The sequence below is a fragment of the Ambystoma mexicanum genome, chromosome 10 (genome assembly GCF_040938575.1).
Source record: "Ambystoma mexicanum isolate Mex_15411 chromosome 10, UKY_AmexF1_1, whole genome shotgun sequence".
Taxonomy (NCBI): Eukaryota; Metazoa; Chordata; class Amphibia; order Caudata; family Ambystomatidae; genus Ambystoma; species Ambystoma mexicanum.
Window position 1 is genome coordinate 238817167 of NC_090932.1, and position 14259 is coordinate 238831425.

At 43.9% G+C, this 14259-nt stretch overlaps 1 protein-coding gene across 2 annotated transcripts in view; it reads right to left on the reverse strand.

Moving 5' to 3' along the window:
* Positions 1 to 14259, reverse strand: part of KLHL30 (kelch like family member 30) — a 347037-nt gene that overhangs the window by 126612 nt on the left and 206166 nt on the right. For both annotated transcript variants that reach the window (XM_069617770.1, XM_069617769.1), the window contains exon 5: positions 874 to 1029. In XM_069617770.1, the coding sequence (XP_069473871.1) occupies positions 874 to 1029 (156 nt within the window). The remainder of the gene's footprint in view (positions 1 to 873; positions 1030 to 14259) is intronic.

A 14259-nucleotide genomic window follows, 5' to 3' on the forward strand; every position in this document is an offset into this window, starting at 1 on the left:
GTGCTTCCTGCCTTTATCTTCCTAGATTACAGTCCTGAGTTTCCTTGTTATCTGTCTGCAGTTCAGTCTTTGTTATGCTAGTCCAGAGTTTCAGTTTTGAGTTTTCTTGTTCCTGGTTTATAGTTCAGTACACTGTTCCTTGATTCCGGTCTTTAGTTTCTAGTCTGCAGTTCCAGTCTCCTGTACCCTCTCACTTTCTTGTCTTATTGCTTTCCTCTTTCTTCTTGCTCTCATTCCTGAACCTTTCTCACTTTGACTTCTTATTCTTTCCCGGAATATTTCTGTTGCTATTCGTGTCCTCACTTGTGCTTATGTAATTCCTTTGTTCATAGAAGGCTGCTGGGTTTCCCAGCAGGCAATCTCTGCCCCTTTCCTCGGTGTGGTTTGCTATTGTACCTGCGCCATGTTGTTAACAGTTTGCTGGTTCCTGTTTCAGGCAGCAGTCACTGTTCAGTTCTTGCTGGACCCATACAGGCTTCAGTCTTGTGAGTATTGTTTCCTTGTTCGTGCCTTAGGGCACAGACACAGACACCCACTCCTGCTGCTCCTTTCCATGAGCATTCAGAGTGGGGCCCTGTAATAGTAACTAGCTCTGAAGACCAGAGTTTCCCCTGACCAAGTGGGAAACTCTTCCCCCATTCTGTGTACAACACAATTGGGAACCAGTTTGTCTTACTTGTACTCCCTGCCCCTTTCTGTTCACTCACTTTGTTGCCTGTAGTTATTGCCTATCCTTTCTTGTCTGCAGGATTCCTTAGACTGCTGTCTCTTGTGCACTTTTCACCCTTTGGCTTTGTGGGCACCTCTCTGCCTCAAGCCCGACACCTTCAGCGAGCAGGTGAACAAGTAATTTGTGAACATCAATTCACTGACCTCCAATGGCGTAGATCTCTCCATTCAGGATGGCACTGGCATGGTTTGTCCGTGGTCTACGCATTGGAGTGATTGGTTGCCATTTGCCCTTTTTCATTTGGAAACACCAGCACTGTGTAGTGGACCAGGTGTCACTACAGGATCCTCTGGAGCCTCCTAGAAAAATAGAAAAAGAATCTTAGATTTACAGAATGCATGCCATAGATCATACCCACAAGCTATTGATCATTAAGTCCCAAACTCAACACTCTGTAGATTGTATTCCATGTGTTTTTAGAGTTATTGTTATTTTGCTTATATCGCGCCAAAGCCCGTAGGCATCCACGGGCCGAGAGACAGATATAGTGACGGAAAGCTACCTGCAGGAATTCATACTAATTGAAAAGATACGTTTTCAATTGTTTCCGGAAAGCAGAAAGGTCCTTTGTCTTACGCAATGGTGCAGGCAAAGCAGTCCATGCCTTGGCTCCTTGGGTATGAAAGGCCCTTCCGAACCCACAGGATCGTTTCACCCAGTGCTGTACCAGTATGGAGTCTTCTGCTGATCTTGGATTTCTTTTAGGCTGGTAAATGCTAACAACGTCCTTCAAATAGACGGGTGCATTACCAAAGATGCATTTATGGCAAATAGTTAGCAGTTTAAACTGGCTTCTGGCTTCCAAAGGGAGCCAATGCAGTTTTTTTCTAGCTGCAGTTGTAGGTTCTGAACGCTTCATCTGAAAGATGATGCAGATGGCTTTGTTCTGTATTTATTGTAGTTCTTGGATATCAGCTTTACTTGCACCACCTACGAGTACATTACAGTTGGATAAATTGTCATTGAAAAATGAATTCTCATAAAGTGATCTCTTGATTAATCAGTGTGTTACATTGAGTTAAAAAATCAAGTCTGTTGCTTTTAGAGCTAGAATAGTAACTAGACATTCTTCACGATTATCGGCACTATTTGCAAAAATGAAAATGGGTTTTAGAGGCAGAAGAGCTAATCAGGTTTCATGCAAACCTACCATTTAACTACAGGTTGGCAATGTTTTGAAGTTGCGTTCAGCGTTTCCCAAATCAGACAGCAGTCCATCCTGCTCACCCCTCACCAAAAACCACTGTATTTGATTAACATTAATGAGAAAGTAAGTGGGTAACATTCCTCTTTTACTGAATTCTCAGGCTTAGACCCCCCTTACTTCTCTTCTGATCATTGCAAAATGCCACTGTTCATTTTTCTCTTGCATATGCTAAAGTTATAGGGCCTCATTACAGTTTTGCCAGTCCAGTATAATTGCTGGTATAATCGCCAGTAATTCGGAATGAACCAAAATGACTGAAAATAAATGACCGAATGCGTGATTTGGCTGCATTATCAGCCGTTTGAAAATTCCATGTGGGTGGGGTGTGGTGGCGGCGTCGGTGGGGGCTGAGCCCAAGTTGGAAATGTTCAGGGGAGAAAAGACTGAAGGTTATTTCTGAAAAAAAATCTTCGGTCTTTTCTCCCTCGAACATTCGGATCTCGTGCTTTCAACCCCGATCCAGTAATTCCAACATCAGCACTTTTACCGGACTGGCAGAACATATGTTTGCCAGTGGGGGCACTGTTTTACCTTCAGCCAAGAGCTGCTGGTAAATTCGGCCCCTACCAGCAAATAAATGCCAGAATTACCGGCACCAGTATTACCAGTGCCGAAAAGTCCAGCAATCCTCTCCATGGAGTCCTATGAGACTCCATGAAATGGGAATTTAGCGTCCTTTCTACCACCTGTAATATTCCGGTAATTCTGAGATTAGGCGGTGGAAACGGTAGGTGCAATTTGCCAGTATCCCGCCGGAATTACTGGCGGGATACCAGCAAACATGTAAGAAGGCCCATAATCTTTACTCAGTAAAAAGTAATCACTCAATTACTAAAGCTTGCACATTTAATAATGAGCTTTTGGTTTCTAATGAGAGTTCATTTACCAATGATTGCAGATTTTCTAATGAGTCTTTATTTAATTATGAGCCTTAAGTATGTAAAATCCAACAGCAAAAAATCACTTGTGCATTCATTTTCAAAGTTAACCCAAAATCAAAGATGCATTTGGCCAAAATTGCATTTCAACATTCAGTGTATCATCACCGGATTGATGGTTTGCAAGCCTTCAGTTTCTGGCTTCTCTGTCCGAAGCATCTCTGCGCCTGCCTGCTGTGTGCTGAATCTCTGGACCCTATTACACCATCTGGCCTTCTCAACTCTTGATCTTGCTATTGCTCTATCCGTATTGTTTGATTAGCTTACTTTAAGCCCAAAAACCTACAGACTTTATGGCCAACATCTGTTTTCGTAATGAAGCATAAAGGAACAGCCTGGCAATGTGCCAGACACTTGCATATTTAAGTGATTTATGCAAACGATTTTTCCATGTAGCTCTTACAGTGTGGAATAGCAGTTTTGTATCCTTGAGGGACAGCAAGTCTTAAAGTAAGTCCTGATTTTCATTATTTTGCAAGCTTTGCACTCTGCTATCTAACACAGCAATTACTATTTTTATCTATAATGTGGGATTTACCACATTTACAGAGGAGGTTTTATAAACAAGGTCATATTGTTATCTTACTTTAAATTGGTGTCCTTCTAATTGTGCCTGCCATTTTTGACTTCATTTGAGTCATAGATTGTGCTTAGTTGGTGAATGCCTATTTTATTTCTATGGATGCTTTCAGCTCAGAATCTACACTGCTGTTGGTTCTCCGTGATCATTACGCCATTGGAACACTTTTTGCTTGTGGAGTGCTGCTCGCCTGAACAGTTTCTGTTGATGCCGTTCGTATTATATATATATATATATATATGCCTTTGGCAAGAGTACAGCTGACATATCCTAGATTGCCCTTGAAGTTCTGTACAGTTTTTTCATCAAAAGCTCTCTTTTTGAAGCAAAGTAATATAACCAGTGAATCTAATTTCTATTGGCTTAATGAACACTGAAATGGTATGTGCTATACAGCTATAAGGCAGCCACATCACCACAGTGAATCAGCTCCTTCACTGCACTCAGATAGGGCTGTAATCTACCAATACATTATTTGCATTTCAAGTACTCAGTGAGAAACCTCTGTAAACACACTCCAACCCTCCTCCAAATGGCCATAGGTGCCTAACAAAAATACAGAGTATAGCACTTAAGCTGGAATTGTGATAATGCACTGCTTTCCAAACCTGAAATCAAACCTTCTTGCTGGCCCCTTCTCAAATGCCCAACGTATATTTTGTATTTTGTATTTTATTTGGTTTTTTTATAGCGCCTTACACCAAAGCACTGAACATAAGAACAAGCACAGTACAAATAATGAATTAACATTTAAAACACAGAATATTTCTGTGGTTTTAGTAATCCTCGTTACCCATATACTAATATAAATACTTCCAAAAAACTGGAGGAATCCCTCTGTGCCTTTGGGCAATACCATATATTAAGGTGTTACCTTGTCAACATCCTCCAAGGTGGAAAGGCATTCAAAAGGGAAGGAACTCACACATCCACATGCATTGGAGTAACAAGAGTAACACACATGTCGTTTAGAAGGCTGTGAATGCTGTTCTGCTATTTAAGTGGCAATAGAGTGTTCAGAAAATCTGCCATGCACTTAAGGGGTTAACTTTTCAAATCAGTAGTTCCTGGTGCAATGGCATACTGGTTGTTGGGTGGCTCTGTACTGCAGTGAGGGGTAAATGGCAGTAGGTGGCAGCATGGGGTCTTCATGGAATCTTAGTGACTACATAACTGATGGAAAAAAGAGCCAATGCCTGTAGGACTGGTGGTAGACCAGGGAAGCAGGACCTGACTGTGAAGGGTGTGAGCGAGAGAGGAAGGGATAAGACTGCTTTAAGGTGAGTGGCCTTGTAAACCGAGTGCCTGTAGACAGACTCCCAGGTTCTCACCTCCCCAACTGGGGAGGGGAGAAGCCAAGCACATAATGAAAGGAAATGTGCATCAATACGTAATTACAGAGTTCCCTGGAGAGTGGATGGTATATGTTCATAGGCATGGGAGGGACACTCGGGAAAGGAAATGGCATCATTATACATTGATGAGAGACTAATTGGCTAATAATGTGTGTGTCTTCAAGATCTAACTAAGAGTGAGTAGAGAAAGGTAGTAGGGGATGGCAGAAACTCTGTAACCAGGTAAGTTCCACTGTCAGCAATGTAAATTATTTATAACAGGAGTAATATCGTGAAATAAAGGATAGGAGAAGGTATTGGCAGCTGGTCACTTGTGTCAAGGTGATTCTTTACAGGTGTCCCTCTGTGAGTAGAACAGATGTGTTGCACCACAGGCAGCAAATGTGGAAACTGACTGACACCTTTATTCCCCCCCCATCCCAAAAGGTGAGGAATTTGAGTCTTTCGTCTTGACCAAGATTAGGTCACACGACTGGGTCGCTCCACAGCTAGACCACTTCTTAGCACTCTACTGTAATCTAACCCCTAAGAATCTTAACAGGTGCCAGGTGAAATATAAGCGAGGAGGAATTATTACAAACGTTATTAACCTAGGCTACCACAGCCTTTGTTCGGAGGTAGTGCTCATTGCCTGCCCTGTGGCTGTCAATAACATGTGTGTGTTTTGGTAAAATGATACACTTTCCTTTAAGGGGCAGCACGATTCTGTTGCTCTTTCTGTACAATTTTAACTATGTTAAAGTCCGGAGTATACAATATCTGTAAAGAGAGCAGATGCAATTTCTTTCAGGCGCAACAATCAAAAGAAACAAAACATTCCCTGTAGCCCCTTTGCTGAGGGTATGACTTGAGGCCATGATCCAAGCATCTAAAATACCCCAGGTCTTCCCACTGGGTATGGCTGCAGTGGACACTTTGCACGAGACATGGCCCCTGGCACCGCCAAGACCCCCAGGTTGCTTTTGGGTGTGGCCTTCAGCCACAATGACCTATTCCTGGGGCATAGCCTTCAGCCACATCCCTGGCAAGGCCAGGCTACACATTGTTTCCACTGTGCATGGCCATTTAGCCACAAACAGTGGATACTCTGCCCGCAGCCATTACCCTGGCTCCTTCAAGAGCTCCAATGTGCCCAATTAACATGGCTTCTGGCAATTCCCAGAAGCCCTTTGTCTAATGCATGGCATGTGTCAGGCACCTCCAAGAGACCTGCATGGCCTGCAGTTATGCCCAATGGATACTTTACCCAGGGCATGGCCAATGAAGACCAATACTTTGCCGAAAGGCTGCATCAATGCTCAGAGGACACTGCCTGCTGTATGGCATTTCAGCCACGCCCCAAAAACGACCAAAGCAACCAACACACCAACTGAGCATGGCCTGTGGCTGTGCATAAAAGGCACTTTGCCATGGGCATGGCTTTTGTCCATCCCCCCGGCAACTTCAAGACCATGGCCGAAGTGGAAATTTAGCTGGAAGCATGGCCTTCTGCCGATCACTGGCATCTTCAAGCCATACACTGTGTCCACTGGGCATGGGCTGCCAACATTCCAATATTCTCTTGATTGCATGGCCTTCGGCTATACAGTAGCCTCCTTCAAGAGCCCCAATGTGTCCAATAGGCATTGCGTGCAACCATTTCCAGCAGCATACCCAAGACACCGCCAAGACACCTACTTTGCACATGGACCTTGGCTACTTGGATAGTTTGCCCAATGGCCTCAGCAATGCTCCTGGGAGATGTTGTCTGGGGAATGGTCTTTCGGTCATGCTTGTGGCCCCTTCATGACCTGTGGACATGCACAGAGGCCACTCCCAGGCACTTCCAGGACATTTTGCTTAAGGCATGGCACGCCACCAAGCCCTGATACATCCGGGCCATGTACAGTCAATAGGCTACCTATAGCATAGGCCCCTACACCATACCACGGGCTCCTTCAAGACCCTCAGTGTGCCATCCCCAGAAGCCCTTCTGCCTGAGGAATGGCCTTGCCCATAACTCTGGAACCTCCAAGACACCCACTTTGCTCTACGCATGATTTTCAACTATGCCGCAAGCACCTCCAAGATAATCATGTTCCCCAATGGGCAGGGCCTGCAGACATTATCTGTGGACACTTTTCCAGGCATTGGTTTTGGCCTTGCCTCGGGTACCTTCAAGACACTCATTGTGAGCATTGGATATAGCCCGGACCCTTGGCCAAGGGCATAACATTTGGATGCCGCAGGTGTCTTCAAGAGCCCTAATGTGTCCTCTCTGGATTGCCCAGTGGAACCTTCACCCAGGGTATGGGCAAAGGCCATGTCCCCGGCACCTCCAAGGACACCCAATCTGGTGAAGGCCAAGGCCCTGGCACATCCAAGCTTTTTTTTCCTTTGGACATAGGCCATGCCCAAAGAACATTTTTCCTAGCATGATAAGTTCCAAGAGCCCAATGCCAAAGTGCCACCTATTAGCCAAAATGATTGCATTGAAGTACATCTAGGGCAGTGGTCGAAGTGAGCAGGAACGGTCGGAGGCGGTGTTCCACTACTTTTATTTTTTACTGTTAACAGCTCCACTACTTTTTGCAACCATTTTCACCATTCCGAAACTGTTCTTTATGAAGTTAAAGCACACATCACTATTTTCCCACCGGATATCAGTTACAGCTAAATTAAAATCTATTTCAGCTCAATTGGCTGTTAACCAACATGATTGCAACCCTTGAAAAATGTGTTGCACGTTGCTCATTTGCTTCCTACTGTGTCCCCCGCCAGAGTCGCAGTTCCACACATTTTTTTTGGTACACTTCTATCGCAGGTCTAGGGTGGCAAGGACGTGGGTACCGGGGCAAGTTTGTGAGTGTTGTTTGGTTATTTATTCACCCGTTGACGGTCCTTGGTCGTCCTCACCCACTCTCTTCCCCTCTCCACCCAAAACACACCCTCCTGGGATCTCTTTGATCTGTAACAAGTACTAACATCAAGCTTTGGTCTCTGCCGGTGTTGTTTCTAAGCAGTCTGCTCAGAGTTCATAGCTTAATGGCATCTGTAAATGTGCTATTGGTGTAATACAAATGTCACCTTTACCCACTCGATTTAACGCTGTAATTGCATTGCAGTCCTGTAAAAATAAAAACAAGAATTGCCAAAGCCAACAGTTCTGGCGTATGCATAGTATTATATAGGCATCTGATTAGCACTGCTCTCACAAACCCAGATAACACACAATTTTCTGGCTATTGACATCTTGTTGCAAGGTAGTGTCACTGTGGCAGTGCATGACAATTGACTATCCCATGCCTACAAAAAAGCCACAATTATTGGCTTTTTAAGCTTTGAAATATGATGCTGTTTTTCTAAATCCTTGGAAACGGTATAACAGACCAAATAAAAAAAAATTTCATCTTCGAATGCCCAAATGTAGGACCTGGCAATATGATTGGCTTATCTCTGCAGCACGTTCTTGCATCAGCCACTGCAGATTGATCGAACATTTCAAATAAAAGGGTGAAACATGGGATATTTATGTCACTGTAGAACGTCTTTTTGTGCACCGATCACCAATTATGCTTGGCCTTCTACTGCCGGGACATTATTCTGCGATTGACTTTCAGGGTTTGTGTCAGCAGTGCAAAGTCACTTTTCAGCAGTGCAAAGTCACTTTGAACTGGGCAAATATTCCATTAATCTGGCTATTTAGGGGCTTTAGCGCAAGGATACATTCTGAAAATTGGTACATTAGGGAAATGCATCATAAAAGCCTGAGTAATTACATGCCATTGCAAAGAACATTCGAAAAAGGTGCTGACAGACTACAAAATGTTAGCATCGTGTTAATATTTTTGTTATTGTTGCGCCTGAAAGAAATTGTACCTGCTCTGTTTACAGACATGCTATACTCAGGACTTTCACATAGTAAACATTGCACAGAAAGTGATTGAACCAGAATGGTGCTGAACTCTTAAATGAAACACACACGTTATTGGCACCCACAGGGCAAATTGAGAAATCCCAAGAAACAGGCAAGCCCTTCTTATTATCGTCCACACACATTGCACTCAGTTTCGCATTGGCTTCCAACACTGGGTTCAGGGGTGGGATGCTGCTGATGATGACAGGTTACATACAGTCGTGCACAAATGTGGGCCGTCTCAAGGCCGGTGCTATCACTAGGCAAGGTTAGGCTCTTGCCTATATGTGCAAAATGTTAGAGCAGCAAAATGCTGCTTTAACTCAACATGCTACGTTTAATGTATACTGTCTGGCTTTGCCTGTGATAGCACAGCCCGGTCCCCTGTACACTGTCTGCGGGCTGGCACAGGCAGCAGCAGCAGCAGAGAGACCAGGTGGCGCTGTGAAGGTTGGGGTCAGGCCTGGGTCATGCTCACGAGTGGCATCAAGGGCGTGGCTGTGGTAGCACTGGCACCTGCACATTACGGAGCAAGCACCACATGTGCCCCTCTTGTTCTGCCTTCTGTGCGTAGTTACTCAGGGATGGACCGACGGTCTTGTTTGGCTCAGAAGGCATCCGACGATATTTCACATTGTGGGGAAAGAGCTGGTGCAGCTGCAGCTTCTGAACGTGGCGAAAGCTGATTAATCAGGTGAGACAGACACCCTCACTCCTTCCCCCCAGCTCTGTGTCATACCCTTGTCTCTGACTTTGCTTTTGAAATGGGTGTTTTTGGCTCCCCAGATCACTCACTACTTTATGAACTGAGGCCAATAAATAACTGCGCCCGAGACCCATTTTATTTTTGTCAAGCAGAACGTCTCCTTTTTTTGTAAATATATGTAACCGGGTTGAGCCATGTTCTAAATAAAAGGCCTGGCGAAATGACTCTCAAAGTTGGAATCAAGATTTGCTGTGCATATGGGCAGTAATAGCCGTGAATTATGTCGTGGGTGGAGCTACAATTATAATTGAGTCCAAAGATAAAGGAAGCAATCCTGCGTGATGCTGTTGATACCATTCCTGGACTTCACGCAGGCCATGTGATGAATCATGAGAGCATTTATTTTTGGTTTTGGAAAGCACACCTATAATCTGAGTTAGGAGCAATGGCATATGAGGAGGGACAAAAAGGTTGTCAGTGTTGTTTGCTTGTTGACCCACCCATTGACTACTCAAGGCCATGCTAATCCTTGACGCTATGGCCCATCCAACCCACTTCCTGCCCAAAAAAGCATCCACTGCTGGGATGTCTTTGAGCTCGATTTACTCAAGCTTTACCATACAACTTTGCACTTGTAGTGCTTGCCCAAGCAGTCTTCTGAGAGTTATTCACTTGATTTGAGCTGTACATGCGCTACTGATATAATACAAATGTGTTACCAGGCCTGCCTACAGCTACTCAATTTATAAGTACTATGCTGTCCACCACTGATGTCCTGTTAAAAACAACCATTGGCAAAGCCAACAGTTTTGACTTGTGTATAAGTATTGGGCATACATTTGACAGGCACTTCCGTTATATGCCCAAGTATTCAAACTATTTAGCACCTGCTACCATCAATGACCAGTTAATACTACTACTGCAGTGCCCGGCACATGCCTTTCCCATGCCTATAAAAAGGCCCAAACTGTTGGCATTGTCAATGCTTGTTTCTTTTGTTTTGGTGGTGTGGCACCAAATCTGGCAGGGCACCTGAAGCTGCTGTTTTGAGCTACCCCACATTCGTTTGTTGATTACTCTTTTTTTGCATGCTAACCTAAAAGTCAGCCCCTTCTGCGGGACAATTCTCACCTCGTGAACTCAAGGCTGTGGGGGGGGGGGAGTCGTTGGTGGGAGAGGTGCAATTCACTGAGAGTGAAGCTGGCAAGTGCCAACAGCTGTCTTCAGCCCTTCAACCTGGGAGCATGCTTTTACAACAATTCATCTTTTTTGAAATGTGGAAGCGGGTTTTGTTTCATCAAGTTTTGTCTACTTCTCAAACCTTAATTCGGAGCATGTGTCCGTCCTCGTTTTTTACATGCCACTTGGGAGAGTTACACAGATGTGTTTCTAATGTTTTGAGAAACCTTTTTTAACGTTTCAAGATATATACATTTCCTCATGTGGTCATTTCTCCTCTAAAAGTGTTTTGATAACCTTCCATATTGTATATTGCCAGATTCACATATGAGCCTCAGTTGTTTCACAGAAAATCCAACCAAATGTTTTGTTATGTTTGGTGGGGGAGGATTGTTGTTTCTATAGTACCATTGACTTGTTTAATAAACCTGTATTTATGAAACACAGAGGCTTTCATTTGACTTCTGAAACCTAACACTGTGAATGGAGGTGAGGGTGAGGAAAGTGCAATGGGATCCATCCACAGCCAAAGATGTGAGTGTTAGGTGGAGGTAATGGGTTTGCGGCAATCAGTAACAAAATGTGTAGGGTTGGTTGAGAATGGTTAGGATCTGGAGTGGGGCGGGGGCGCCAATCTGACAGTTTGCCTAGGGTGGCAAAATACCTTGGGCCGTCCCTGGTTCCCTCTTAAGCATTTCTCCCCTTCATATGAGGGTAAAAACTACAATCTGTACAGAGATGTGCATGCAGCACTCGGGTATTGGTGTTGGGGCAATTGTGTGGCAGACAAGAATGAAACGCAAACATTAGCAAAGCCAACTTTAATAATGTGGCAGACGCATGATAAGTTGTAATGCATTTATTAAAGTTACTCACAAGGAGCCCTGCACCTCCTTGTTTGCATGTCTTCCTCCAAATGTCATCTACCCTCCCCCTCTACAACCCACCCATTTCACTTGGAACTTGGCGACTTCAAAGTTCCATATCAGTTACATATGCCCTCTCTAACAAATCAACAACATTTAAGGACATGGAAACTTCATACCTTTTGTAACATATGCTAACTATTGTAACATTTGTAAAGAATTTTAAATCTTTTTTTCTAACTATTTTATTCAGTTTATAGCAATACAGATTCATACTTTTAAATAGCGAACAATAAAATAACCGTCTTTAAAAAACATTTATAAATACTGAACATTTTCAAGTAAACCCCCCTCATTTCCAATGTCCTCTGCATCAGCACATAATCAGGACAAAATTATAATAATTAAAAAGAAATCCTCAATTTATCATTTCAATAAATCATGCATTAAACATATCTTATCGTCCAAACTTCTCCAGTTCCTCTTGCTCTTATACTAACCCATTCCAGTTCGCAATTCTGAAATCCGCTCCAAATTTTATCAAACGTATTGTTTTTCCTCTGTAATTCATAAATACTATTTCAATATTGAAAATTGAATACATTACCTCTGGCCAAGTATCTCTAAATGGAAAGATTGTTGTATTTAAAACTTAACAAATATATGGAATTTCATAATCATTTGAATACATTAATTTAATCCCATGGAATCTCAATTTATGTGACTCAACTTGTTTAATGCTAAATGTGATGCTGTAAATGCTTTTGGAGAGACATGGCCTCCTCGTCCTTCTCCTACCACTTCTCTGTTGGTGTTTTCTGTGTGTTTTTCTGCACAGGAATCCAGTTGGGACCCCTGGCAGTGCAACTCTTCATTCTTACGTTTTGGTGACCAGTACCAATGGGCTACCTTTAGTGCACCCTTTGGTGGGGGCATACCCTTGGACCCCTAGTGTATGTTTCTGGGCACCTGTGTACTGCACACAGAGCATGGTATGGTCTTGTGGCAGCTACATGCGGACTTGGCAGTGGCTCTAGGCATCCTTCATTTTTGGGATGGCCAGGCCATGCAATTGGAATCAATGGATTAATACCCTTTGCAAGATGGCCACTGGTGGTCTCTTGGTTTCCTTTGCCTTTCTCCCTTGTTTCTCAAAGTCCTGAGAAATCTGGCTCAGTTTATCATGCAACTGCTGCTCTTCACACAAATCGTCCTGGAAGCCAGTCCTGTATGACTGCCGTCCAGAGAAGGGATCTTCGTTTGCCCAGAAGCCAAGAAATTAATTTGTGCCACCCCGGGTCCAGAGGAGTATGCGTGACCGCTGGAAGCCAAGCTGCTGAGTATTGCCCGGAAGAGGGAGTACCGTGACATAGTGCTACCTGACACCCAGACCTCCTAAAGTTCCAACCATCCAAAGAAGTCTTCAAGGGGCATCCTTGCCACAACATCTATCCACTTTTCCATGCCGGAGGAGATCCAGGGTCACTGTTTGCAGAGAAGAGTCTGCTGTGGGTTTCCCACCACCAAACTCCAAAGAAGACGTCCCAAGGGTCCAGACTCAAGTCCAGTGGTCATGGCCAGGTTGCCAGAAGTCATCCTGACATCCGTGCTGTGGCTGCAGCACCAAAGGAGAACAGAAAGGTGGTAAACCGTGAAATCCACCAGAAACACAACATCTACTTCTGCCACTGCACCCGTCGTCACTGTAAGTCATCCACAAACATCAAGTGTCTTATCTTCTTCATCCACAGCTGGTGTAACAACCCGACATCAGAGACCACTGCAAAGGTCCTGCATTGTTGCCTTTGCGACACTGCTTAGTTCCCTTCTTCTTCCCGACACCAACATCCCAGTGATTCCTTCTTCCAAAGTGGATCCATCCTCGAGGGGTATCATCGAGTAAAGCCAAGAAACCCCACCACTTCACCTGCCAAGGCACCCAAGGTACTATGACGAGGAAGAACATCTTCCATCCTCAGGATTCATCCAGTGGTCCCAGATCCATCTTGGATCCTGTTCTCATGTGGCTTTGCAGGTACTTAGGGGTAGTGGGATCTGTATAAAGAGAAGTACACTATTAATTAACACATTCGGACTGGGATGTAATATACAACTTAAAGTACACCTTAACTTTTCCATACAGGTTGCCCAGTTAGGGGGATCCTCACACAGTATTTCATTTTTATCCTAAAGAAAGCATCCTGCCTATGTTGTAATGATTACCTGCTTTTCTACAGTAATGCTTTATGAGTTAACCCTTGCCTAAGAATTTAAATGCGTTGTAATAACTGTCAGCAGTTGGTGCATTACTGTTGAATTTAAAGGTAACAGTGGAACCACATAGAACTGTATATACATCTTAAGTTAAGTTACCTGTTTAGATTTCTAGTACAAAGTGTGTCTTATTTATTTGTGTGTATCTACCTGACTTGTATCCTTTAATTAAAAAACAGTGTTATCACTAATATACGTCTGTGGACATTCCATTGTGTGGCACTTGGAGATTCACTGTACCCAAGAACCAGGCTGCATCTCATCCTTTGAGTCTCAGCCAGGCTGCTCACCCAACATTACCTATTGACAGCCTTAGCTGGGGTGCTCTGTACCTCTAACCCAACTATATATTGGGCAGAAGTACAGATACCCCCTTCCAGTCTTTACAGTAAACAAATCGTATGTCCTACATGTCACTCAAATTCCACATTCAGCACTAATACATAACATAATCTCCTAGTAACAGTCCTAAACCTTCGGCTGCGTAGATTGCCACTCACTTAACCACTACATTCCTCTCAATTTATGG